The sequence below is a fragment of the Panthera onca genome, chromosome C2 (genome assembly GCF_046562875.1).
Source record: "Panthera onca isolate mPanOnc1 chromosome C2, mPanOnc1 haplotype 2, whole genome shotgun sequence".
NCBI lineage: Eukaryota > Metazoa > Chordata > Mammalia > Carnivora > Felidae > Panthera > Panthera onca.
The window spans coordinates 68133240-68161046 of record NC_138347.1 but is presented as its reverse complement, the minus strand read 5'-3'; the positions used below and the strand labels follow the sequence as shown (position 1 = coordinate 68161046).

General features: G+C 42.3%; 1 protein-coding gene across 4 annotated transcripts in view; it reads right to left on the bottom strand.

Moving 5' to 3' along the window:
* Positions 1-25260, bottom strand: part of PARP14 (poly(ADP-ribose) polymerase family member 14) — a 42092-nt gene extending 16832 nt beyond the window's left edge. For 2 of the 4 annotated variants that reach the window (XM_060639777.3, XM_060639778.3), the window contains exons 1-9: positions 25001-25259; positions 20087-20220; positions 19293-19326; positions 14638-14880; positions 11691-11927; positions 4994-7242; positions 3840-4076; positions 3073-3294; positions 736-814 (exon numbers count right to left, since the gene is read on the bottom strand). In XM_060639777.3, coding sequence (XP_060495760.3) covers positions 736-814; positions 3073-3294; positions 3840-4076; positions 4994-7242; positions 11691-11927; positions 14638-14880; positions 19293-19326; positions 20087-20220; positions 25001-25187 — 3622 coding nt within the window. In that variant the 5' untranslated portion in view covers positions 25188-25259. Of the gene's footprint in view, positions 1-735; positions 815-3072; positions 3295-3839; positions 4077-4993; positions 7243-11690; positions 11928-14637; positions 14881-17181; positions 17649-19292; positions 19327-20086; positions 20221-25000 lie in introns of those variants that run through there. The other 2 variants (XM_060639780.3, XM_060639779.3) reach the window with 2 other exon arrangements.
* Positions 25261-27807: the final 2547 nt, after the last annotated feature.

The following is a 27807-nucleotide window of genomic DNA, read 5'->3' as shown; positions in this document are numbered from 1 at the left end:
ATGGAAAAAATAGGGGCCCTGCAGAGAAATATAAACTATTTTTAAAAAGAACCAAATGGACATTTTAGAGCTTAAAAATACAGTATCTGAAGTAAAAAAATTCACTGGATGGCTAGTGGACAGAGCAAAGAGTCCATGAACTTGGAAGTGGATCAAAAGAAATTATCCAATGTGAAGAACAGAGAGAGAAAAGAGATTTTAAAAAAAGAAAAAAAAGAGATCCTGGGGCCCTGTGGAATGCTATCAAAACACTTCACATTCTTGTTATCGGGGCACTGGAGAGAGATCAGTGTGGTAAAATAATTGAAGAAGAGACTGAAAAATTCCCAAATTTGATGGGAAACATACACATTCAGAATCAAGAAGCCTCAGCAAACTCCAAACAGGATAAACTCGAATATAGCAACAGCAAATTTGACAGAGGAGAAGCATTTGGTTGGTACTGTCTCTTTAAATCTATCTGTTTGAGAAAACATGCCACATCATCCTTAGAAAATGGTAGCCTTATTACTACTTAAAAATCCATTGTACAGGTTATATAATTTAGCCTACCTACTCTTTCACTTTAGGTCACATAAACACAGCCAGTGTCTTACATGCTCAGGTGTATGGGATATAATTTAATATCTTCTTTATCAGTAATTGATTCTTTCATAAAAAAACATCACTACCATCTTTCACTGAATAGTTACTTAGCAACTAGAAATAATTTCTCATTTAAAAGCTTTACTGAACCTTGTTTATCTTCAGCCTTGGGAATTTTGTCACTGACGAAATTTCCATTAGTCCTTCTGGCGAATTCATCTGAAAATGCCTGGAAATACAAAGACAGTTTTGACCACTACAATCCTCAGTAGATGAATAAATTTGATTCATCAGGGCTTTTGATCTTGAATGCACACATACTCAGGAGAGAACAACTCTCAAAGTGTTATTTTCATAATAGATTTTTAAAACTATGAAAATAATACATATAACTCTGTTTCTACAAATGCATTCTAGGAAAACTATTAAATATGTGAACAAAGATATAAATTATATATAAAGCATATTCATTACATGCTATTTATAACAGAGAAAATATAAAACACTTTACAATCCAACAGGAAAATGGTTAAATAAATTTTAGTATATCCATGTGTTAGAATATTTAGTAGCCATTTCAAATCTCATTTTCAGGGGAGTCTAGGTGGCTCAGTCGGTTAAGCGTCTATTGATTTCAGCTCAGGTCATGATCTCACAGTTCAGTTCATGAGTTTGAGCCCTACATTGGGCTCTGTGCTGACAGTACAGGGCCTGCTTGGGATTCTCTTTCTCCCTCTCTCCCTCTGCCCCTCCCCTACTTGCACTCACTCACTCTCTCTCTCTCTCTCTCTATAATTAAAAAAAAAAAAAAAAAAGTACACATGTATAAAAGAAGGCCAGGATGAAATTCAACTAAAAGAATGAATACATTTTGTATGGTTCAAATTTTCTACAATGAATATGTGTTGTTTTCATAATCAGTGAGAGCAGGTATCTTGCCAGTTGTTAAAAAAACCCGCAGTATTATGAGAAAGATAGTCACATGGACAGAAACACTTTATTTTTTAACTTCTTATTTGTACCAGGAGAGGAACCATTAGGGGAGTAGTCCTCTCTGGGATAAGAGGCTGGTGTATGTATTCTAGAGTTAGTGAGCCTGTGAATTCCATTTCTTTTCCTGTTAGTGACACCATCAAATCATCACTTTATTTCTCCTTTTAAACAAGCAGGAGAGATTTTTTTTTTTTGGGGGAAAAAAAAATGAGTAACTTTTTTGCTAAAAGACTGATACAGTAGCTGGAGGGGGCCAGGGAAGACTATAGAGCCAGGGTCTCAGGCTCATGGGCCTCTAGGGAAGCTCCATGTGTAAAGGTGAACAGCCGGTTGAAAGACTTTCCACAACCGAAGGGGGTTCTGGTATTTCTAGTTCCAACTCTCCTACCCACATGGGGATGTGCTGAGTTCATTCTAACCCCACCTTTTAGTTGTATCTCATCCTGACATTCTCCTCATGTTATTTACAAGACTACAACTGTTTTTTTCTCCTATTTAGAGGACTACAACTTTTATATTATGTATTAAGATTTCCATGTTCATATGGAAGGGAATCCTATAGATTAAAAGAGGATTAAGGGATGTCAGCTCCACTGCAATATAGGGGCCTTATTTGGATTCTGATTAAAACAAACAAGCTATAAAAACAAAATAAGGCCTTTATGAGACAATTGGAAATCTGAACATCATTTGGTAATTGCTAAAATAATGAAATGATTTTCAATTTATTTTATGTGTGAAATAGCACTGTGGCCATGTTACCTTTCAAAAAGAATCCTATTGTTTAAAATAAAATAAACACTGAATTGTTTATGGATAAAGTTATGTCTAGGATTTGCTCAAGAGACAAATACCATATGATTTCACTCATATGTGGAATTTAGGGGGAAAAAAAGATGAACACATGGGAAGAGGGGGCGGGAAGAGAGGGAAACAAACCACAAGAGACTCTTAAAGATAGTCAACAAACTGACGGTTGAGGGAGGGAGGTGGGGGGGGGGAAGGGCTAGATGGGTGATGGGTATACTAAGGAGGGCATTTGTTGTGATGAGCGCTGGGTGCTGTATGTAAGTGATGAACCACTAAATTCAATTCCTGAAACCAATATTTCACTTTATGGTAACTAAAATTTAAATTAAAAAGATAAATAAAAAGAAAAAAATAACATAGGAAGAGGGGAAATAAATAGAGATAGAAATGAAACATATTGGCCAGAGGTTGATAATTGTGATTGATGAGTAATGGGTACAGGGAATTCATTATACTATTTTGTCTACTTTCATTAATGCTTAAAAATTTCCTTAATAAGAAGTTAAATTTTTTTCCATATCCATAAATTTGCTTGAAATTTGCTGTGCTACAACTAGTCTACACTATTCCTTTACTTTCCCATGTATGGGAAATACATGGAAAAAACAACCTAATAGACCAAGAAGACATTTGAGAACATGAGGGCTCAGCTGCCAAAACAACCAGAAGTTAGTGAGATTGTACCTGAATATTTCCATGATCACTCGGGTGCAGCAGAAAGTAAACCTCTTGTAAAGTTGTCAGTTGAGTCTTGCTACTAAATTTTAACACTTCTGAAATGATTAATTCAGCAAAAATGGTTTTAGGAAACCCCAAATTTCCTGTTCCTATGGCTGGAAATGCAATTGATTTCAAGGATAAGCTCTCAGTGATTTCCAAACATTTTCTGATTATGTCTCCCATGATCTGAAAGGCACAAAGCACAACTTTATGCATCTTTCCTAGAATTGGGAGTCAGAACAAAAAGGACAAAAATTTAGCAACTTTGACCGTGATCTCTGTCTACTCCTCCGCTTTCAACAGAGGTGAAGGGCAGTCAAAAAAAGGAAAGAAGAGTATAGGAGCTGATGAGGAAAAGAAAAAGAGAACGTCAGAGGCCCTCCAAAAAGATCCAAACTTACTCAGCAATGAAGATAAGAAGCAGGGCAAAAACTGTTCTAATCCTTCATCCTCTTCCATTCTCCATGCCCTCGCCTTGCTATCCCCACTGAGGACGCGCCATTTTCCATACCTCTTAATGAGCCCCAATAATGACTGGGCGCTATAATCAATTTATATTATTAACCAGTCTTCAGAAGTCAGCTAGGGCTAAAACAAAACAAAACAAAACAAAACAAACAGCCCAAATGATAGAACCTGCTGAGAATGTGACAGAGAGGCAAGCTACATTACCCTGAGAGGAGGGTCCAGAGGGCTACCCAATTTCCTAGAGAACCTAACTCCTGGCCCACCTTGTATGAAGATGTGCTGTCATCTCTCCAGTTCGGAGCCACCACGTGAAGCACACGGCGGCAGTGCAGACTGTGTCCGCTGGTTTGGAGAACTGTGCCCATGCCAACAATTGCCATTTGTCCGACAATGTTCAATTCCTCCTGGAGCTTTGGCCCAGCTTTTGCCAGGAGGGCCTGAGAAAGGGGCCCTCTATTAAGCTCAAGATCCATGGGAATGGAGTTGACAAGAACATCAGCCTTAAAGAGAAAGCCAACAATTTGTCTCAGATGCTAACAAAAAGCATTCATCAAGGAGGACTATGTTTGAGCCACGTGCTTGGCACGATGAGGGGGAAACTAAGATGATTAATTTCAGAGGTTGAAATGCCATCCAAGGCAAAGGGTTACTAGAAGCTTATTTAATTAACACTCTAGGACAACAGAGAGCTGTCAAAAAGCAATATATAAATAGTATGGGGTCACTGAAGCAGCACAGAGGAAGTGACTTCTGGGGTCTAGAAAACGGGAATCCCTGCAGCAGGTAGAGGAAGACAGGACAGTCATCTGGGAGGGGGCCAGCATGAACATAAGCCCGGTACGTTTGAGCTGTGAGCAGACTGGTTGGACCTGATAGAGACTTTCTAAATCAGGCTAGATTAAGGCACCAAGAGAAGAGAGGAGAGGGAATGTGACCAAGCGATGTTCACAGCTGCCCCGCATGGGTCACTGAGGAGTAACGTGGCTCACCCTGGTTCAGCGCCATTGACAAGATTCCTGTCCTCTGCCCTCATCAAATATTCTAATTTTTCTGTATCTGCTCTCTGTAAATTTGACAGGAAATTAACCTTAGATTTGCCAAAATATGACAGGTATAAAGGCACTGAAAAAGTATAAATGTGTAAGTGGTGAGGTTAAGTGTAAATGTAAGATCTTCCTGTGGGTTTTCACATTTACCGGAGACCTAGCGATCTGAATACACTTGCAGTCCCCACGGTTAACTGGCCAATCGCTGTTAGTAAATGCCTCAATGAAGCAGCCCAGTTTTCTGAGGAAACCGGTTTTGAGGCCCAGAGGGCAGGCATGGGATTCTTTCCCTCGATCCTAATCTTCCTTTGGCAACAGGCTAACTGGAGTCACAGCACCTTGGTGGGTGTTCTGTAGGTAGGGACACTCACCGTAGCACTCTGCACATCCCCTTTCACCAGCAGGAGCCTCAGATTTCCCTGGGACAATGACATTTGTCCGTTTCCATGAACTGTTACCAAGCTGGGCTGGACTGCTGCGGGTAAACTGGGCAGCGAAGCGGCAACAGACAGGGAGTCTTCAAATACAGTTTTCACTGTCTCTGCAAAGGCCTCCACAGCCTTCTCTGCTGTATCCACAAGGTAAATCTCTTTCAAGGTATTTCCATCCTGGTTAAGCTGGAAGTTTTTCTTGATAGCCAAAACAATAGTCTTCACACACCGGGCTAAGGGAAAGCCAAAGACTCCAGAGCTGATAGCAGGGATGGCTATGGATCGGTACTTGTATTTTGCAGCCAAATGGAGACTTTCTTCTATAGCTTTCTTTAACTGGAGCACACACTTCAGGGCCTCATCTCCCTTCCACTTGGGCCCCACGGCATGAATCACATGCCGGTATGGGAGCTTTCCTGCTTTGGAGATGACGGCACGGCCAGGGGGGATCTTGCCCATCTTCTTCGCTATCTGGTCACAGTCTGCTTGGAGCTCAGGGCCAGCTGCTTTAGAAAGAGCAGCCGCTAGGCCGCCAGAGAGCTTCAGGTCCTCATTTGCAGTGCTCACCACCACTTCCACAGGAAACTGTGTCAAGTCGCCCTGTTGCACAATCAGAGAGACTCCAGGGGCCAGCTCTGCCCGAGAAGAGCACTTCTGTCCGTCAGTGCCACCTCCCTCCTTCTTCCCTCCGTTCTCCTGTAGTTCAATGAAACATCCAAATAACCGTTTGACTTCACTTTTATAATACTGTGCTTTCTCCTGGAAGAACTGGCTGACTCCTGGCTTATCAATATGGATGCTTTCAACACAGATGGATTCCCAGGCTTGCTTGATGATGTGCATGCCGTCCAGGACTTTAGCCTTTGGGCCAATTAGTAAAATGCCTTTTTTTTTATTCTCAGCATTGAAAATTACTTGAACATTTGTCTTCTTTATCTTTTGCCAGAATGGCTTTTTTTCTGTCTTCAAATAATCAATGATTATGGAAGGCTCTATTTCAACCAATCTCTCTATTTTCGTGTGTTCTTCCACAAAGTCAAAAAGCAAGCTATAGGTTTCATTCACTTCTCCCACACAGCCTGCAATGATAACCTCAGCTTTGGTTCCTGAAGTTAACTCATCGATTATTACAGTCTTTGACGAGGAATTATGTTTCTTATGCAATCTGCGAGTGAGCCCTTTCCATTTCTTGCCATTAAGAATGTCCTTGTCCTCAATGTCTATGCGCTTAGAACTTAAGGCACTGACCATTTGCTTTTCAGCATCTAATAGGACTTCAGAGAAATAGCTGGTTAGAAGAACAGCTGTACCCTCTAGCTCATAAACAGCAAGAATTTTCTGTGCTATAAAAAGAGACTTAGAGAATTCTGTACAGTCTACTTTTTGCAAAAATTGAAAAATCTCGGGGGGAAGCTGGATGTTTTTTTGAGCCATGGTGTACATCTTTTTCTGTATTTCACCCTTTGCTTTATACACATCTGTGCGGAGTCCTTTGAAGCTCATGTGTTGAGAAGCTTCATCATAAGACATCTCCATCTCTGGGCACTCAGTGCGGAGACGCTCCAGGATGCCACTGTGACACAAAAGAGAATACCTTCCTGGAGCAATGGCCACTTTTTCCTTTACACTTTGCTCTTCTTTTTTAATTTTTTGAATTGTACTTTCTATTAATTCCTTGATTTGTGGCTCAATATTCTGTACATCCTCTGATTTCCCTACTAAGGTTACAACCCCCATAAGTGTATCAAATTCAGTCAAAATCCTGTCGTCTTCTAAACTATTTTTTATGGTGTCCCACACTATGGGATCCACTTTCAATGGGGTGACTTTATATTTAGACCTGATGCTAGAGAATGCTGTGGAAACATCTTTCCGCCAAGTCCTGATCCTTAGTCTACCTAGACTGAATAATGTGGTTGCAGGTCTGATGGTAACTTCACCACTGAGTTCGGACCACATTAGTTCAGAGTGACAACGCCTCACTTCTTCATTTATCTCATCCATCAGATGGTGCTTTTTCTTCAAGAATCTCCATAAGGGAAGATCTAACGATTCTCTGAATGGTGCTGGAAGCTTAATCAGAGGTTTTTCTTTTCCGTACAAGGCCGTGCCCAAAGAGGCATAGTACGGAAACACAGAGAGCGGCATATTACTGAGGTCAAGTTTCTTGGTCGTGATGGTGTGTAACACTTAAAAGGAAAGAAACAAATAAAGTAATCCCAGAGTAATGTATTTCAAGTGAAAAAAAAATCTTTTCTATTAGAGAAAAAAAAGCCTCGTGTTTGTAGAACTTTGATGTTATAACATGCTATTAAAAAGCATGTTTATTATGCTCAAATATAAATAGATTTGTATTAATACTGCATAGGTATCCCTTGTTTAATGGAATACTTTCCAACCAAGATCACCCTATGGTGAAATTCTGCTAAGCAAATTCTATCTTCTTTTTATTTTATTTTATTTTTAAGTAATCTCTACACCCATCATAGGTCTCAAACTTATAGCCCTGAGATCAAGAGTCGCGTGCCCCACTGATTGAGCCAGCCAGGCACCCCTCTATTTTCTGTTTTCTGGTAACACTGATATATCACCACCAGATTAACAAATAGATAAGAATTTGTTCACAAGTATGGGGGCAATGTTTGGTCCCAGTGTAAAGAATGTTCTGGTGCTGAAAGCAAAGCTCACGTAAGAATCATGCTATTTGCTGCTTCTTATACAGTCTCACAATTTTAGGCTTCATAGATGATTTAGATTCCATTAATACCTCTAAGAGGGGGAGCATAATAATAATTACCATAGCTTACCATGTGTCAGACACCATTTTAAGTGCTTTACATATATTTATTTATTTAATCCTCACAATAACCCTTTGAGATAGAGACACTATTATTATCATCCCTATTTACAAATGATAAAACTGATGCTAGGAAAGGTTAGAAAACTCAAATAGGGTCATCTAATATTAGTATTATCTAAGATTTGAGCCAGTGTCTAACTCTCAAGCCAATGCTCCTGCTCCTTTACCAGGGGTTCCAAAGAGGATCACCTCCTAGTCATTAGAAAGCCCAACCCCAAGGATTCTGATTCAGTAGGTTCTGAACCTCCCCTTGTCCCTGCTATGACCCCCTCTCCTGCCACTTCTACTGGGAAAGTTCCTAGGGTGGGATGTGTGTGTGTGTGTGTGTGTGTGTGTGTGTGTGTGTGGGCGGGTACTCTTCTTCCCAAAGCCCCTCTTCATTTTGTGTTAGTTATTAGATGGGCACAAGAGGTCTAAGAAGGAAGGGAATTAGAATGAACTCCAGTAACAAGTTGAATTAAAATAGCATCCTTGTATAAAGGTGTTAAAAATAATTTCCCCTTGTGCATGATTGTCTCTTAGGCCTGGAGCCAGACATCATGAAAAGGATGTGGCCTTCAGAGGTCATTACACATAATATGAACTTCCCAACATGGCTTTGTGCAGGATCCAAGCCTGGGCAGGATCACTAATGTGATCAAAAAGACAAGAAATAACAAGCATTGGCAAGGATGTGGAGAAAAAGGAACCTTCATGTACTGTTGGTAGGAATGTAAATTGGTGAAGCCAATGTGGAAAACAGTATTGAGATTCCTCAAAACATAAAACATAGAAAGACCAGACAGTCCAGTAATTCTACTACTGGGTATTTACTGAAACCAAACAAAAAAAAAAACCCTACTAATTAAAAAGATACATGTACCACTATGTTTATGGCAGCATTATTTACAATAGCCAAGATATGGAAACAACCTAAGTGGCCACTGACAGATGAATGGATTAAGAAGATGTGATTATACACACACACACACACACACACACACACACACACACACACACGATGGAATATTAATTAGCCGTAAAAAAACAATGAGCTCTTGCCATTTGTGACAACACGGATGGACCTAGAGGATATTGTGCTAAGTGAAATAAGTCAGAGAAAGACAAATACCGTATGATTTCACTTTTATGTGGAGTCTAAAAAACAAAACAAATGGGAGCACCTAGGTGGCTCATGTCATGATCTCATGGTTTGTGAGTTGGAGCCCCACATCAGGCTCTCTTCTGTCCCCCTCTCTCTGCCCCTCCCTTGCTTGTACTCTCCCAAAAATAAATAAATACTTGAAAAACAAAACAAATGAACAAACAAGCAGACCAATAAATACAGAGAACAAAAAACTGATGATTGCCAAGGGGAAGTGGGTTGGAGGATGGGCAAAATGGATAAAGGGGAGTGGGAGATACATTCCAGCTACGGAATCAGTAAGTCACAGGGATGAAAGGTATAGCATAGGGAATACAGTCAGTGATATTGCGATAGCCCTGTATGGTGACAGTAGCTACACCATACAGTGAGCAGAGGATAAGGTATAGAGTTGTTGAATCCCTATGTTGAACATCTAAACCTAATGTAACATTGTGTGTCAACTATATTTCAATAAAAAATATATTTAAAATAATAAAGTAATAAAGTAATTTGCCCAAGATCACAAAGCTAATAAGCATCAAAGCCAGGATCTGTCTGACCCAAGAATCATCACAGATGACTCCTTATTGTGGCTTAAATTCTCCACCCTGTTTCCTTCTCTGTACAAGAAAAAGTAACTATATGTAAGTTATTACTAGGATTCAGTGAAATACTGTGATAGAAAATACAACAAAAGATCTCACCTATAACAGGTATTCAATAAGAGTTCCTTCTCTTAAGGGGCGCCTGGATGGCTTGGTTGGTTAGGCATCCAACTCTTGGTTTTGACTCAGGCCATGATCTCATGGTTCATGAGTTGGGCTTTGTGCTGGCAATGCAGAGCCTGCTTGGAATTCTTGGTCTCTGCCCCTCCCTGCTCACTCTCTCTCTCAAAACAAATAAATAAACATTTTTTTAAAAGTCTGGAACAGTTCCCCTCTCCTTAAAAAAAAAAGAGTTCCTTTCCTTAAGATTTTGTGAATCAGGCTTTGTAAAATTGAACAAAATAATTTTAGAGTAAGTGCCTTACTTATTCCTCTTAAATAATCTGCATAAAATGTAGACTGCTAAATAAATTATCCTTTTAATCCAGCTTTAGCTACAGTTTGCCTCATTACTAATAACCTGTTGTAAGTGGTGAGATGGCCCATAAGAAAAATTAATGGTATAGGTGAGCGGGAGATTAGGAAAGAGTGGAGAATTTAAGAGCATAGATTAGGGTCCAGTCTAGCCATGTTCAAATCCTGGCTCTATCATGTACTAGCTGTGTAACCTTGGTCAAGTTATTTGACATTTCTCTGCTGCAGTTTCTCATTTGTAAAATAGGAATTACAGTAATAGCAATGCCCATAAAGCAGTGCCTGTGAATGTATTTTGTAGCACCTTGCAGGGTTATGCAAATGTAAGTCATCATCACGAGAAGGAGCAGCCAAAGAAAGGGAAGATCAGTATATCTCAGACCACAGAGAACACAGAGTTTGTGGGTTTAGAGGAAAAGGCATGGTCAACACAGTCAGACAGCATCAAGAGGTCAGGGTGAAGGGGAACCTCTGAGAGTACCCTGCTGTTCACAGATGCAGCTCTGCATAAAGTAACCCAGATTAAGCAGTTCCTGTTATTAGCCATACAGAATGTAATGTAGACATTCTGAGGACACAGTCAACTGCCCAAGCCTTCAAGAGGTTGGAAGCCCCACCATAAACTGGGAAGTTAACTTCTAGAGTAGACAGCTGTTAATCCCAAACCCAGGCTCAGGGAGATTTAAAGAAATTGTGACAGAAGCTCCTCTTTTGTCCCCTTGTCCAAGGAATACTAGGAATTTCATTCCATTTTAATCTAAACCATACCTTCACCCGTTTCCCTAACTCATCAAAGCCCAAGGGAGCTTCCTTCCCCTATGCCCATGAAGCAGTTTATCTTCAGTGGGTGGAATACCACGTGATCCTGTCTCATGCTCCCCCTGGTAATCCCAAATTCACTGTTCCTTCTTTCCCTAAAATGTCTGACCCCCTAATTCCTACTCCTCAGCCTTCACCTCTGAGCATCAAGTGGAATCTCTGTGCTGACTTTGCACATGCCTCGGAGAACTGGCAATCTAATATCCACAAAACCCTCAGAAGTGTTTCCCTGAGATTCAGCTGGACATGGTTTTCACAGGGTTGCTGCAAAGAACTATCCAGCAGGCATCCAATGGATGCCACTAACCACCCCTATTAATTTCTGAATGATGATACTGACAGGTGAAAGGGGAAGTAGTGATACTTTATAGGAACTGTATGTGTTTCTGAGCATTTCTTTACCTAATCTTGTGGAAATTAACTTGAAAATTTCTACCAAGTATACAGCTAAAACACAGATCACCTCTTCTTTAATACAGTATTTCAAAGATTCTAAGAATTATGTATTTTCCATTATAGGTAGAGACTCATGAGAGAATCTCCTTATGTCTTCAGCATTGCTTCTCTAATGTTTAAATCACTGGGCCCATTAACTGTGATATCCCAGATGAATGGGATTACTAATTGGATTTCCAATGAAATTTATGAATAAAAAATAACATGCATCAGAACTCAACTGATAACTATTAAGATCCGCTAAAACAGTTTAGATTATGTCAGGTAGGTTTATAATGTCAAGCTCATAGATATTACCTTTTTTGTCAAAAAACTCAATCAGAGCTGAACTCTCTTCAGGCAAACACTGAATCCTGGCAATTCTTCCTCCTCCATATAGAGGATTTTCAAATAAACATTTCAAATTATAGTCATCAGCCCCAGGTGGCAGGTTTTCAACCCTGATTGTTTTTGTCACTTCCAGAAGTCGTGGAGAAAGTTGAAGTTGTTTCACTGAATGGTGCCTGACACAATCATCAACAAATTTCACAGCATCTACAAATCAAAATTAATCAATCAATCAATCAGAAAATTATGATTATATCTTTATATTATACAGAAGAAACTGTCTGAATATTAGTTGAGATAAAGGAGATAGATAAACACTCAATTTTTAGAGGCAATATTTTATTTTTATATGAGGATTTACATGCTTAAAACTCCTGGTCTCTGAACAGCGATACACATATGAATGTTTTACCTGGATTACTGCCACTGAGCTGTGTCCCTGCTTCCAGTCACAGCCCTCCCTCACCCCACTTGACATCTTACCCCTACCGGAGAGCTCTGTCTACAATACAAATAGTCTCATTTCACTTCTTTCTCAAGTCCTACATTGGCTCCCCATTACCTGTAGGCAGCAAGCATCAGTTCACACTCCTCAGCTAGGCTAAAAATGCCCTTGTTTGGCTATTTGAGTCTAAACTAATTTCCAAACATCACCTCTGGTTATTCTCTGCCATTCGTTTTATTTTCCATACTGCCAAAAAACCTAGTCATTATTTTGAAATCCTCATTCCCTTTTGCCTCCATATATACAATTTCCTATGCCTGAAATGCCCTTCTCTGATTTAAAAAAAAAATATCCTTGTCCTATTCCTCCTTCAGGACTCAGCCTGATTATCTCTTTGAAATTCATAGATATTGATGGTGGACCCACAATGTGACAGGTACTCTGCTAGGATCTGGGGATAAAGAAATGAGTGTAACAAGTCCTTGAAAGTTCACCACCTAGGAGGGAAGGAATCTTGAAAGCAAACAAAGGACCTATTGTAGGATCAGATGAGGCAGGAAGACAAATACAGGGAATCCCGCAAGGATCCCCAGAGAAAGTGGATGCTGATCTGAATTCTGAAAGATAAAGAAGAGATTAGCAGACAGATAAGGGGAGGAAACATTTCAGACAGAGAGAAGAGCAGTGGCAGGAAACAACAGTGTACCAGGGACCCGGCAGACTGGGATCACTGGAGTATAAACTTCATAGGCAAGCAAGGCAAAACCAAGCCACCTTGTTTGGGTTCCCCTTCCTCCCATTCCCCACAGCCTGCTGCTCATGGCTTCACCTCTTGCATCTGCGATTTTTCATTTACATATGGGTCTCCAACTCCATTTGAGGTCCTCAAGAGCAGGAACCAAGAATTATTCATCTCTGTACCCATAGCACCTAGCCTGGCACATAGTAGATATTTAAGAGTTTTGATTAATGAACAAAAGCAGGGCCATTTAGTTTTACCTTTATAAGAAATAATTATAAATTTGATATAAGAATAGCTCTTTCTTGAATCCTTATCATGTCTTAGATACTATATTAAGAGCTTTGCAAACATTATCTCATTTAATCCTCTTAGAAATCATATCAGGTAGCTACTACTTTCTCCATTTTACAGATAAGAAAAGTAAAGCACAGAGGGTAGTAACTCAGACAACCTCAGATAAGTGGTCAAATGTTGGAGCTAGAGTTCTGACTTTGTGACCTGTGCTCTTATTTAACCATTCTACTACCATGGCCACGGAATAGCGAAGGCTTGGAATTGGGAAATTTTCTTGTCCTTCTGAAGACGACTCCTCCCACAGACCTTGAAAAGCATTCATTTCCTGCATCCCATCCACTTACCCTCCCGCCTACGTGATGACCATGAAAGTACTAAGGAAATATATTGTAAAGGAGATAAGTGAACAGGGCTGCCTGGGTTCAAATCCAAGAATTTATTAGCATCCTGGCACCTCTGTCTCCTCAACTGTAAAATGAGGAATAATAATAATGATCTCAAAAGGTTGTTGAGGAGCTCAGTTGGTTAAGCATCCGATTCTTGATTTTGGCTCAGGTCATGACCTCCTGGTTTGTGAGCTCGAGCCCCACATCGGGCTCCACACTGACAGTGTGAAGCCTGCCTGAGATTCTCTCTCTCTTCCTTTCTCTGCCCCTAGACCCCTCTCTCAAAGTAAATAAACAAACAAAAAAAAAGGTTGTTGAAAAGAAATAAATACATGTACTGAGCTTACCATAGTACCTGACTTATAGTATCACTATATGACTGCCTGCTATTACTATTACCTTCCAATAAGTCCAGTTTGGTAACACGTATCAATATTTACTTATCCCAATAAGATAACACATGTGAAAATGCTGACTCCTCTGCCTGGAATCACTTTAATTTTTTTCTTTTAATGTTTATTTATTTCAAGAGAGAGAGCATGAGTGGGGGAAGGGCAGAGGGAGAGGGAGAAGAAGAGAGAGAATCCCAAACAAGCTCTGTGCTGTCAGCCCGATGTGGGGCTGGATCTCACAAACCAGGAGATCATGACCTGAGCTGAAATCAAGAGTCGGACATTTAACTGACGGAGCCACCCAGGTGGAATCACTTTAATAACCTTAGACTTTAGATTTCTATTTGGGTGTGTTGTCTCTGTCTCTGTCCCTCTCTCTCTCTCTTTCACACACACACACACACACACACACACACACACACACACACACACACACACCCCACTCATACACTAAAGTCTGATTTACTGTATATATCAGAATTTAGTTTTAAAACAAAGTTGCTTCTCTTTCAAAATAAAAAAGCATCGATATTAACTTGGAGTCCTCTCCTACTAGCTACTGGAAAGAGTCCAACTTTCAAAGACATTAGCTGGATGTCTCAAATCCCAAAGTGTGGTGCAAAGAAAGATAGGTAAATACAGCATCACTTGATCTTACCTATACATTTTTGAAAGGTAACTACAGCAACATCAAAATCTCGTATTACTTCCACTTGAAAATCAGCATTGGACAGGCCACTTATGTTCTCCACTAGCAAGGTTAACATTATATCAGTTACATTTGCCTTGAGATTTTCAAATGCAACCAAAGAGGAAATATTTTCACATTCTTCTGAGGTATCTTCCACTTTTTCTGATCTTCTGTTGAGAGAAAGTTTTGTATCCAATTCTTCTGACACATCTGATTTTAGAAGGACAAAAAGATACAAGATGTTATATTAATCTACCATGATCTTAGCAAAGTAAATTATCTTAAGACACTGTCCTCTTTCCTTCTCATTCTCTTGGCTAACTCAAACAGATTTTAGAAAGCTTTTTGCTTAATGTAATTAAAAGTAAAATGGAGCAGGGTACCTGGGTGGCTCAGTTGGTTGAGTGTACAACTTCGGCTCAGGTCATGATCTCACAGTTCATGAGTTTGAGCCCCGCATCTGGCTCTGTGCTGACAGCTCGGAGCCTGGAGCCTGCTTCAGATTCTGTGTCTCCCTCTCTGCCCCTCCCCCACTCTCTCTCTCTCTCTCTCTCTCTCTCTCTCTCTCTCTGTCTCTCTCTCTCTGTCTCTCTCTCAAAAATAAGTAAACATTAAAATTTTTTTTAAATAAATAAAATGGAGCACTTAACAGTCTATTGTTATTATTAAGTTTGATTTTATTATATCCTTTCCTGCCTTGTCTCTCTGAGGAACCTGCCTTTTGTAGTATTTGACACATGCTTCTATCAAGCACCTTATTATAGTTATTGAAGTCAGCTTCTCAAAAGCAAGGGATATATTTATTCATCCTGTATTGCTGGCACATAGTATATTCTTGAGGTTCAATAGCATTTGCTGAATTGGAGATTTACTGCTTGGGCCACTGGAGGAAAGCGAGAATATCTTACGATGCCCATGTAACACGTTATGCTCTGAAAAGTATTAAGTTTTCATCACCGAAGAGAAAAAAAGGATACTTGCTGAATGACCAAGGAAGACACATAGAAAGTAAAATTGCCTAGAGAGCTGTATGTATATGTCAAGCTCACTGAACAGCAATCACCCCAGCCAGCTTATTCCTCTCCACTGTTGGCCCTAAGTGAGTTCCATCTCTGTATCAGGTCAGTCTCACTCAGACCTCACTCACTCACTGCAGCATGATGTGTATAAGATCTTTAGACGTTCTGTGAGTGACTATTCAGTTGGGGACCTTATTATATTCAAGGCACTAGAGGTGTACAGAGGGATGCATACACAAAACATGAGATAAGGAACTTACAGATTTTTCTCATGGAGGCATACAAGAAAAATGACAAAGGGAACCGACATTTGTAAAGGTTTATTATGACAGAGTAAAATGCTCTGTGCTCACCAAATCCATTTTGTTTTCTCTCTAAGCAACATTTCCCAGACTCCCCACAGTCAAGCTCATGTGGCTAATGGGATACGTGTGGAAGTGTGAAGTGTACTTCCAAGCCTGGCCAGTACAAATCTCCTTTATGTGACTCTCCATTCTCCCTTGCAGTGACTTTGGAGGCCACATATCAATAGTAATATTGTCAAAAGATGGAAGGAATCTGGGATTCCTGAATGACTGTGAAGCAGTCTAGACTCCCCCACTCCCCAGCTGCCAACTATATCGACCTATGATTTGTTACCCCAGTCGGATCACCCTCACACATACTCCTGTTACATGCTAGATGTAACACCACACACACATATACACATTCATGCCAAATAAAAATTGGCTTGAGGATTCAATAATAACCTAAATTATCTTTCAATGAGACAGAAGTCATGAAGCAGGAGGACTGCTGAGCTGGGGATGAGGTTGCCTGAGTTCAAGCCCTGACTCAGCCACTCTTTAGCCATGTGACCTCAGGCATGTCTCTTTACAAAATGAAGAGTATTGGATTAACCGAATGGTTAGAGCCTTTCCAGCGACATAAGCTTCTATGACTATTAGAAGCTCCATCACAAGAGAGGCTTGAGGCTTGGTTAACTGCCAAATAAAGAGCATCAACAATCCATCCAGGAGTCCGAGAGAGAATGAATGGGACTGGGCTGCCTTGGAAAGCCTTCAGAGAAAAGGGGAGGCTGAGTGGATCTTGAAAGCTCTCTAGAGTGTAGGTAGAGAGAAGTGGGATGGAAGGGGTCGTGAGCAATAGAAGTACAGGCAGGGTGCTGTGACTGCCCCAAACTACTTAGGAAAAGGTGATCTGACTGATGAAGCTCAAGGAGCACTTGTGTGCAGACAAAAGTGAGGCCAAAAAAAATCGTCTTTGTCCAGAATGTGGTGTGGACTTTATCTTGCAGTTGGTAGTAAGAGTGAGTTGTGGAAGGTTTCTGTGATAAGGGTGACAGGATATTCAGCAATAGTACAAAGGGCTGGTCAGATTTCAGGGGAAGGACATCAGAGAGACCCCAGATACAGGGCACTCCTGCCATACTGGATTTGTGAGGTAATAATGGGAGTCTGGCATAAGGGAGGGACAGATGAGGAAAACTTACATTGATCGTCTCTGTGACCGATGTCTGTGAAGGCTTAAAGAGGAGAGACGACTGAAGTTTCTAGTAGGTGACGGGCAGACTGGTTGTGTACTTCAAGAGAAATAAGGTAGCCAGAAAGGGTAGGAGGAGGAAGATGACACAGGTAGCTTCAGACATGGTGGCTCTCACATATTTTCCAACAGGAAGATCAGACACAAGGTCTGGAATTTAGAAGAGTCCAGGCTGGAAATATAGATTTGAAAAAGCCAGAGTTTGCTGACCACAAGGGCCAGTGTTTCTCTGCTCTTGCGTGTCTCTCTTCTACAGGTTCTTCCAACTGCTGGTTTCCACCTTTCAGACCCAGCCCAACTCTGCTTCGCCGGGAATCGAACATTAGCTCAGGGCTCACATCCCCTGATGTTGGTGTGTGGCTTGATTGACCTATCCTTACTCTGTCAACTGCTTGTCCATCTCCAACTTCAGGATTTCGTGCATGCCCCATGCACTCTCAGGGCAGCATTCTCCGTTCTTATCGTTCCTGAAATACGGGACCTATTAGGGAACCACCTTCCACCCTGATTTTGCTCGTTCTGAAAACTATCTATACCATCCCAATTAATTTCAAGAGTTCTAGCCTTAGGCTCACTGTTAGGATTCAGTGTGGAGTAACCATTCAACAAAGGACCTCCTCTTATGTCTCTTAAAGGGGACCATTAAGTATTTTGTCAAAGACTGCCCAACTTCCTGGCTGGTGACTATCATTAGAGTCTGGGTCATGTAAAAACAGGCTAGCCAATGAATCTAAAATCTCCAGTATGATGAAAATTCCACTGGTGGGTGGGGCTGGATGGCTCTTCCTTATACTTATTCACTTATACTTGGGGTTATAAGTGAATCTGAAATAGTGCTGACAAATCAGTTAAGACACAGTGAGGGTAAAATCTATGAAACCGTAAGAAACACAGACTCGATTAATTCTAGACCCAGGAAGTGGTACAGATATAAATGTACCAGTATAAAACCACTTCCTGGTCTAAAATTGAGTTTGAGGGTACAACACATAAGGCATTTTCCAAGAATAGATAAGGATTTAGGGGGTCACAATGAACACCGGGAGTTGTATAAGCCAGTTCCATATCTGAAGAATAGAAAGCAGGAATTACTCCAAACAGACAAAAAAAATTCCTATCTTATAAGAATCATGAGCTTCTAAGAAAACCATGCATCCTAGATTCTATAGTTTAATAGCATGTTAGATGAAAACAATCTATACATCCCTATCCAGTCGGTTTGCCAAGTAAAGGCAGCCCTCAGCTTAGTGCTATTTTCAAAAGAGAAGGTTGCAAACCTCTAAACATGTTCTCAAGACAATTTCAATTTTAGAGGACAATAATTTATACATTTTTTGGGATTCCTTTTGCCTAAGATTTGGGTATATACATCATTTTATCTCTCTTACTCAGCCATTCAGCATAGGTCCTCATCCCTCCCCTTTATAACAGCATGCTTAGCCAGGAAAACTAATTGCTTCTTTAGTAACTGGCAGGTGGTACTACAGGCCAACATCCGGACACAAGTGAAGCAGCAGGATCCACAACAGCTACTAGGTTGCAGGCCGTTTCCTACAGCAGATGGGATGAAAAGAGCTGCTGCTGGCCTGGGGGGTGCTGCACTCACATCCTGCACCCAGCACTTAGAAGCCTTTGTCCACCCTCCTGTTGTGGCTCCAGAGGACAGCACCCTCCACACTCAGTGCTCAGAAACAGACTTAGCCACATACGGCACCCACTGACACATCATGTCTTTGCTTCTTGATGGGCTCTAAAGGTTGGCTTATCACCATCTCCCAGGCACCTCTTTGCTTCCCTTCAATTGCAAGGTGTCTCCCAGTCCCCACAGAGAGAGCTGTTTCCATGCTTCTACCTGAGCCCTAAGCTCTCAGGGGGTTTCCCCAATGCTCACCCTGAGAACAACTGGCCGAGAATATGTAGATAAGGCAGCCTGAGGCGTCTCTAAGCTGAGCACACCCTGCTTTGTGAAGTCAAGAAGAGAAGGATGACCCTTGCAGGTGCCATCTGTAATGAAAGCAAAACTGCTGGCGAAGGCCACCTGTCTCAGTTCTTTGACCTTACCTGGTTCTTTGACATGTTCTTTGCCTTCCGGTTCCTGAAATCCAATAGACAATAGAGTAGCATCAATAAATTACTAATAATTTCCTTACATTGAGAAACTGTCCCTGGGGACTGGCCTGGAGGCGTAGGGTCAATAGAAACAATAATAAAAAGCTCTAGCAATTATGCTGTTGAATGCACCTCATGCATAGTGTTATATCTACTTAGCTCCAAAATCATTGGTAAAATGAGTCACAAATAACAGAAATTCCAATTAACACCAAGCGTTTGGGGTATGGAGTAAGCCCTAAATCTTTTCCCCCATTTAACATGTATTGAGTGTTTGCTATTAACCAGCACCGGGCCAGATGCTTTACAGAGGTTGTCTCTTTAATCCTCACAACAATCCAACAAGGTAGATACTATGACTATCCCATTTGACAGTCAAGGAAATAGTACATGCAGTATGGATCACTGTCCCCTCAAAGTGATGTAAAGATAAAGCAAACAGAGCAAGTTCCAGGTTAAAAGCACCCAGGACAAACAAACCCAAAAATTTATACCTTCAAACCACCCTTATTACAATCTGAAAATTCTGACTTTCCGAAAGTGCCTAAAATCAAACAAAAAGCACCCTCTCCTTCATTATTCCATAACTACCTCATGACCACTCTCACTCCCTCCACATCTGTAAGGTGCTTTCTACTCCAATTTGATTTATACTTCTCATCCCACCGTATTCCCCATGTCGTGATTCCCTTCCCACACACCTCGGCAGAACATCCTACTTCCCTTTTACTCATGTTTTGACTTACCTTTGTTGGAATTTCCTCCTCAAAGGCATCCTGGACCTTGTCTGGGGCTGTGGGCAACTGGACAGTTAACTTGAATGTTCCTTTTCCTGGCCATATTAACTCATGGTTCTTTTTCTCCAGAACTTTTTGCCGAACTGAAGTTAAAAAAAAAACTGTCAAGAAATTTTTATTCACAAAATTACTCCATGATTTCCAGAGGGTTTAATCATCATCATTCAATGGCTTGGTCATTTTCCCAAGTGAGTCCTTGTGTGGTGAAAAGAGGAAAAGTTTAGCAAGTAGACATGGATTTCAATTCCATCTTTATACCTACTTTTTTTTTAAACATTGGGCATGTTCTTTAATAAGTCTTACTTACACAGCCTCAGTCTCTTGTCTATAATAAGTTATTAATGAAGACTGTCTTGTACAAGTGTTGTGTGTTAAAAAACATTATAAAGAACTTAGTTCAGTACCTGATGTTCAGTAGGCACTCAGAAAGGTAGCAATATTTATTCCACAAGTGAAGGAAAGTAATCAAAGCATGCCTCATGGTGAGCCAGTGAAGATTGGGTGCTGGGACATGGCATGATGACAGCTGTGTTTTAGGAAGGCGACTTGAGTGACCATGAGCAGAATGGCCAAGTGCCTAGTGCAAAAGATGTTTCACTCAGTTCTTTAACCTGTGATAAGACCCTCACATCCAGTAATAAAAGGAGTAGAAAAGAAGGGAGGTGAGAGATTAAAAAAAAAAAAAATAGAATTAGCATTCCAGGCAGCTGGGCTGTAGTGAAAAAACTGACCAATGAACATAGGAGTCCAAAGACTTGGATTCAAATTCCAACTCTGCCAAAAACTAGATGAGTGACATTGAGAAAATATCTTAACTTCTTGAGTCTGTTTCCTCCCTTAAAGCAGTGCCTGTGAATGAATTTTGTAACACCCACAAGAGTTATGCAAATGTAGGTTATAATTATGAGGAACAGCCAGAGAGAGAAAAGGAAAATCTGTACCTAAGGCCACAGAAAATAGGGAATGAGTGACTTTAGAGGAGAGGAGATGTGGTCAAAATAGTTAGATGGCGCAAAGAGGTCAGGGTGAAGGGGAACCTTTGAAAGTGCCCTATTACTCACAGATGTAGCTCTGACACGAATGTTGGGCTACCATGTTGTATTCTGATGTGGATGGTCTGAGAGGCCAAGGATATAGGGAGTCATTAAGAGGAGCTTGAATAACTTTCCCACCTCACGTATCCATGAAGGGGTAGGAGAAGTGAGGCCTTAACTGGATACTAACTTGGAAAACAAGCCCCATTAACAACATGAGAAGGAATGCCAGACTCTAATTTCGCTCTTTATCAGGCAGAAGAGATTTTCACACGGACTCTTAAGGGGCTGTCCTAAGCTAGAGTGAGGACTGAGGACTGGATAAGACCCCTGAAGCCTTAGAACAAGCCAAGTTTTATAAGCCAAGCTGTCTAGAGTCGTGGGCTTCTGTGATGCATTCCTTTTATCATTCCTTAGACTTTGGTAGAGTCCTATCTAGGCATCTAAATGCCAAAGCCTGTTCTCAGATTGTGCACAATATGTACGGCACCATTATTTCAAGAGAGCAGGCAGGAGCAATATCAGTAAGTGATCTGCAACAAGGAGAGGTGAATCTGGGAGGAAAAAGAGCTGAAACTCTGATGTCCAGCCACCCTTACCCCCTGTGGACAACCTCCCTTCTGCACTAACTTCAGACCACCTACATTTAATTTACTTAAGGAGACGGGTTTCCTTACCCCAAAGAGACTGAAAATAATCAGGAGCCAAATTATGACCAGAAAGAATGATAAATGCACACATCTGAAACACGGATTAAAATCGTATTAGTCAATTTATACTTGATGTTTCAGAAATTGAGTGAACTATTTACAAGTAAGATACAGCAGGGTGCCTGGGTGGCTCAGTTAGATAAGCATCCAGCTCTGATTTTGACTCAAGTCATGGTCTTGCAGTTTGTGGGTTCGAGCCTCACATCAGGGTCAGCTCCTCGTTGTCAGCTTGGGATTCTCATTCTCTCCTCTCTCTCCCTCTCTCTCTGTCCTTCCCCTGCTCATGTGAGCGCGTGCACACACACACACACACACACACACACACACACACTCTCTCTCTCTCTCAAAATAAATAAATAAACTTAAAATAAATAAACAAATAAATAAAAGTAAGATATAGCTTCTGAATACTTCTGTTTGCTATGCATTAATTTCTATAGAGAAGTGCTGTTGGGTTCATTCTTATTATGTGAATTATATGGATAAAGTTGTGCTACACTGTGGGTCTATACCTGTTGAAGCCAGTTCCTAGAGTGGAGGGTGGAGGGAATTCCTGCAAAAGAAAGAACACCCGAAGGACCCACTAGGGTGGGTCAACCATTGTTGGCAAATTTCTGATAACCTGTTACAGAGGCAATGGTTCCTCTGGTAGGAAACTGAAACTGAATAGGAACCCTCCCCCTCCCCCCAACCCACCCAGGGTCTTTGTCCATAAAAGGTTTTGAGTTGTACTAAGTCTGAGTTGTCTGTTTGAGAGGGGCCACTACTGTAGCCTGGGGATGGAGGTAGGGGTAGTGGGCTGGGCAATGTGAGGAAAGAAGCCTGGCCGGGACACTGAACCCATTTCTGTTTTCAGGGCTGGAAGAGAATGATGTTATCGACACAAAATCGTATTTTGCACTGTTGATATTTTTATGCCATTTGTACTTTCTTTTTTATGCCATTTGTACTTTCTGTAATCACATTCATTCAGGGTTGTCAACAAACAGCAGGGTTTCTCAAACTTTAGCACACCAGGGGCACCTGGGGTGCTGTTTAAATGTGCAGATTCCCGCTGACCCAAACCCAGGTTTCCTAAATCTCTAAGAGAGAGCTGGGACTGTGTCTGTTTAGCCTGCTGTGAGTCAGATGCAGAGGTCTGTGGCCCCAATTTGAACTACTCACAAGGATAACGGGATTCTAAAGGAGAAGGAAGAAGGGTCCCTAAGGGCCAGGCTCATATGATGTGGACAGTTGTAATCAAAGTGGTAAAACTCCTTGAGGAAAATGAAACCCAGGGGACACGGCTTACATTGCACAGTTGCCTTCTCAGCATTCTTTGGTGAAATTAATCCTTGGAAAACTTGGTACTTTGTTTTCATAAGGGCTGTGAGCCTAACAGATCTCCTGTCCCCTACCTGCCTCGCCTTTTACACACTTAGTTGTGGACCCCTCTTCTCTTTGGGTTTCATTCTTTCCTTTTTGGATCTCTGCCTAGAGCATTCCAATTTCTCACATGTAAGCCTCATTGCCTCTCCTCTGGATCAAATACTTGTCCAAATCCAGCGACAGGAAGCTGGAAGCAGGGGTTGTCCACATCATTTCCTATGAGAGTCCAAAGGAAAAAGCGAATGCTCTGGGAACAACAGGTCACAAGCCTCTCAGTAAAGACCCGGTAGTGTTTTGAACAAGCAGATTGGTGGGTGCTTATCTGCCCCCTTTCCTAAGGGTGACAACAAACCGGAGGAGGACGAACTCAACCACTCAGCTGCCTGTGGGGAGGAAGCTTCCCACCCACAAAGCTCAAAACTCCCAACCCAGATCAACTCAGAATGTCACCCCTACCCCCAGGCCAAGGACCACCATGAAACCAAGGGAAGAGGTACCAACGCACCCTCAACAAAGATTCTGCGTGCTGATCAGCAGCACACGACCTTCTCCCTCCAATAACTTTCTATATTTACACCCAATGTGATTTTAGGCAGCACTTTTGCCCCCAAGTGACCCCAGAAACACTGGGAGAAAATCCCTATGACTCCTCACCTAAAAAAATAACTGAAGAAAAGAGACTCTCTCTCTCCCTCCCTCTCTCTCAGAGCATTGACCTCAGTTACCAAATCCAGAATACCACACAAATACGTATCTTCCATCCCCAGGCTGATTTTCATTGTTCAAGGACTTGCTTGTCCTCACCTAGAATATTGCATGACTCTCCTAAAAGTTCAGATTTCCAAGCTCTCTCCCAAAAGAAGTCAAAGTACTTATTTTCAACCAAATTTATCTCCTGAAAGTATATTTGGACATGCCTCTCCCCTGCCAAGGGGGTGGAGGGCGTTCCTACTCTTTATGGTATCCTACAAGGCCCCCTACCATCTCAACTTTCTCTTGGCCTGAATTTCCTGCCCACCGTTTTATAAGAAGGAGGTTTAATAACAGAAGGCCTAAGATTTTTAAAATACAGGTGTCTCCTTCATGACCTTATGAAATTTCCCAGACCCCACGTGTTATTTTAGGACCCAGTCTGCAGACCTTGCTTGTACACAGGGATTAGTAGACTCGATACTCAAGCCAAACCTCCCAGAGAGCGCCCTGCATGTTGCCTGAAGATGCCTTGTGCTTTCCTGCCCCCTGCACTGCAGCCCACGTGCTCCCATCTGCAGAGCCTTCCCCAACATTCTTCCTATCAGGAATTGAACTGGCTCTCAGGAATCAGTTTACATGTGATTCTCCCCGGAAGCTTTCTCTTCCCTTAAAATTGTGCTCCCATTAACCTCTGGAGTTCTAGAACAGCTGCTTTAATAGGAAGGAAAAAACTGCAATGGACTTGCAACTCTGCCACTAACACACTATGTAGCCTTGTAAAGTGAGGTGAATAAAGCAGCCTGTCAACTCCTTTCTGTTTCTCCGTGCTACATGTTGAACTCACTTGCGCGGTTCTGCCGCCACCTTCAGGCAACACCGGGAGCGCCTAGAAGCACAGCGCCCCTCGCGCGCTCTTCGTCGGTCCGGCAGCCCCTCGCCCTCCCTCATGGCTGCTGCTGGAGCCGGGAGGATTCTCCCGCTGCAGGCCCCAAGCCCAAGTTTACCCTGGGGGAAGACCCTGGTTGTCCCATCTCACACCCATCCCTCGCGCCCCTCACCGTCCTCTCGATGGAAGAACACTAGGAAGCGCCCCGGCCTGCCCGGTTCCTGGCGGACCTCACACTCCCCGCCTCCCGATCTCTTCGGGCTCTGGAAGTACATCTGCAACTTGGTGCTCAGGTTCTTCGGGGGGTCGGGGCCCCAGGACCCTTCGACCAACAGCGGGACGGAGCCTGACACAGCCATGGTCAGCTCCGCTAGGCTGCCTCTGCCGCCCGACCCACCCCAGCAGAGGGCGGCTGGTTTTGCCCCTTTCGGTTTCGTTTCCCAGAAGACTCCTCCCTGTCTTTAGTTTTTGGCCTTTGGCTCTGAACAGCTGTCCCAGGATTGAACTACTTACCGCCGCCCACCCAGTTCTTCACCTTCAGGTCTGGCCCACAGCAAGTGCTGGGCATCGCCACTCCAAGCATCTGGTCTTCCTCCATTTGTGCACCTGCGTCCCAAAGCTCGGGCACTGTGTGCCACTCACCCAAGTCACAGCCGAAACCAGCGTCTTTGAGTCACGCACAATACCTTCGCAAACAGAAAGCTTCACTTTTTCTGGAGGCCAGCATTTTACAAGAAAATAGAATGTATTGACAAACTGTGACTCTTTAAAATGTGTAATGAAGTCCCCAAATAGGCCCCAAACAAATCATAAGAATTTTACCTTGCTTTTCTTTTGCATTTTGTTCCCTGATCTGTTAATATTATATGTCTAGAAATTCAGAAAGGGAGGGCCATACATTCACAGTTCTTTGTGGAATATTTAGTAGGTGCCATGCCCTTGGGATGGTCTCAACGAACATGGTTCCTGCCCTCATTGAGTTCACACAGCTGTGGGGACATAGGAATGATGACTGTGCAGTAGGTGCTTCAGGAGGAAATATACAGGTGTTCCTGGAACAAATTAGGAGGGCTTCTAGCCCGGTGTAAGAGCTCAGGGAGAATTTATGGGGAGGTGACATGTGACCCGAGGCCAAAGGATGATGGGGGTATTGATGCTAAAAGTAAAAGTCAATTATTTTAACCAGAAAAAAATGGGTTTATTTGGTAATAGCAGAGAACTGCAATTCAGGGCAAGCAAACTACTGCAAAAACCATCTGTTTGTCCAACAAACAAAACTGAGGACAAGAAGGAGGAAGTTGGGAGGGGTTGTTTTGCACACAAGGCTACTGGAGAAAGCAAGAGTTCAGGGTGATGACAGTTTCTCATTGGCTGAGTGGCTGGGGTAGTCAGTTTCCTGCTGGGGCTCCTCACTGATAACTCTCTCCTGTTGAGTATTCTTCTGTTGGGGTCTGTAATTGACAATTCTGCCTGTGACTGACATGGAGTGATATGCCGAGACAGCTCTTCCTTCTGGCCTTCCAGCTCCATTTCAGTGAGGTTTCCCTTTATTAATTTTCAAAGGGGGATAACCTTGGAGGGCTGAGAAGGGAGGGGTTCCCATAATGTAATTTACTTGTATAGGATCACTCTGGCTGTGTAGTCGCTGGAGTAGAGGCAGGGAGGTCAGCCAAGTAGCTACTGTGGTTTCCCGAGTGAGGGATAAGGGTGGTTGAGAGTAGGATGCTGGCAGAGGAAGACCTTCTGAGAAAGGGTGACATTCCAGTTTGACATTGAAGGCACAGATGCAGGACTTGCTGAAATATGTGGACAGTGGAGAAGATGCTCAGGCATGACTCCATGGTCGTCCATGGACAGCCTAAGCAACTGGCTAGACATAAGGGCATCAACCAGATGGGAGCATCACCTGTGGCCAGGAATGTGGGAGGGAGGCTAGCAATGTATGTACCTTTGACCCGTAATAAAATAGGGTGTCGGAGCACCTGGGTGGCTCAGTCACTTAAGCGTCTGACTCTTGGTTTAGGCTCAGGTCATGATCTCACAGTTTCTGGGTCCAACCCCTGCCTTGGGCTCTGTGCTGACAGTGCAGAACCTGCTTGGGGTTCTCTCTCTCTGTCTCTCTCTCTCTCTGCCCCTCCCCTACTCTCTCTCCCTCTCTCAAAATAAGTAAATAAACTTTAAAGATAAAATAAAAATAAATAAAAGAGGGTGTCAAGTGAGAAGAAGCAGTTATCATTCAAAAACCACCATATAAGGAAGTATCTCGTGGACTGCGGGGACCACATGCACTGTCTCCTGGTGAGGAGGGAGGAGAGGGACATGGCAGTGGACAAAGGACTGAAAGGAAGGGAAGGAAGTGGAAGCAGCATGCATAGTCAGCTCTTTCCAGAAGTGTGACTGTGAAGGAGTTAGCAGTGTATAGGGTTATAGGATCAGGGAGCTGTTGTTTTTGTTTTCTAGCTTTAAAAATATTTTAAGATGGCAGAGTCTTAAGCATGTTTAATACTGGTGGAACGAAGGAAGGGATGGTTGAAAATGCAGGTTGTGGGAGAAGGTGGGAGGGGGTTCTGGAGGCATTAGCTTCAGGCAGGTAACACTTTTCTCACTGCACCAGGACAGGAAGAGGTAGAGAACAGAGGTAGGTGACTATGGGGGTGCCTGAGTGGCTCAGTACATTGAGCATCTGACTCTTGATTTTGGCACAGGTCATGATCCCAGGGTGGTGGGATAGAGCCCTGTGTCAGGCTCCATGCTCAGTATGGAGCCTGCTTAAAATTCTCTCTCTCTCTCTCTCTCTCTCTCTGCCCCTCTCCCCACTCGCACTCTCTCTCTCCCTAAAATAAAAAAAAATTTTTGAAAAGTTAAAAAACAAAAAAGAAGTAGGTGATTCTGACTGACTGTTGGTGGGAAGCTATGGGGATTCTCCCTGGGGGATCTGTTTGCTTCTTGAAGGAGGTGGTGAGGTCTCAGGCACAGCCA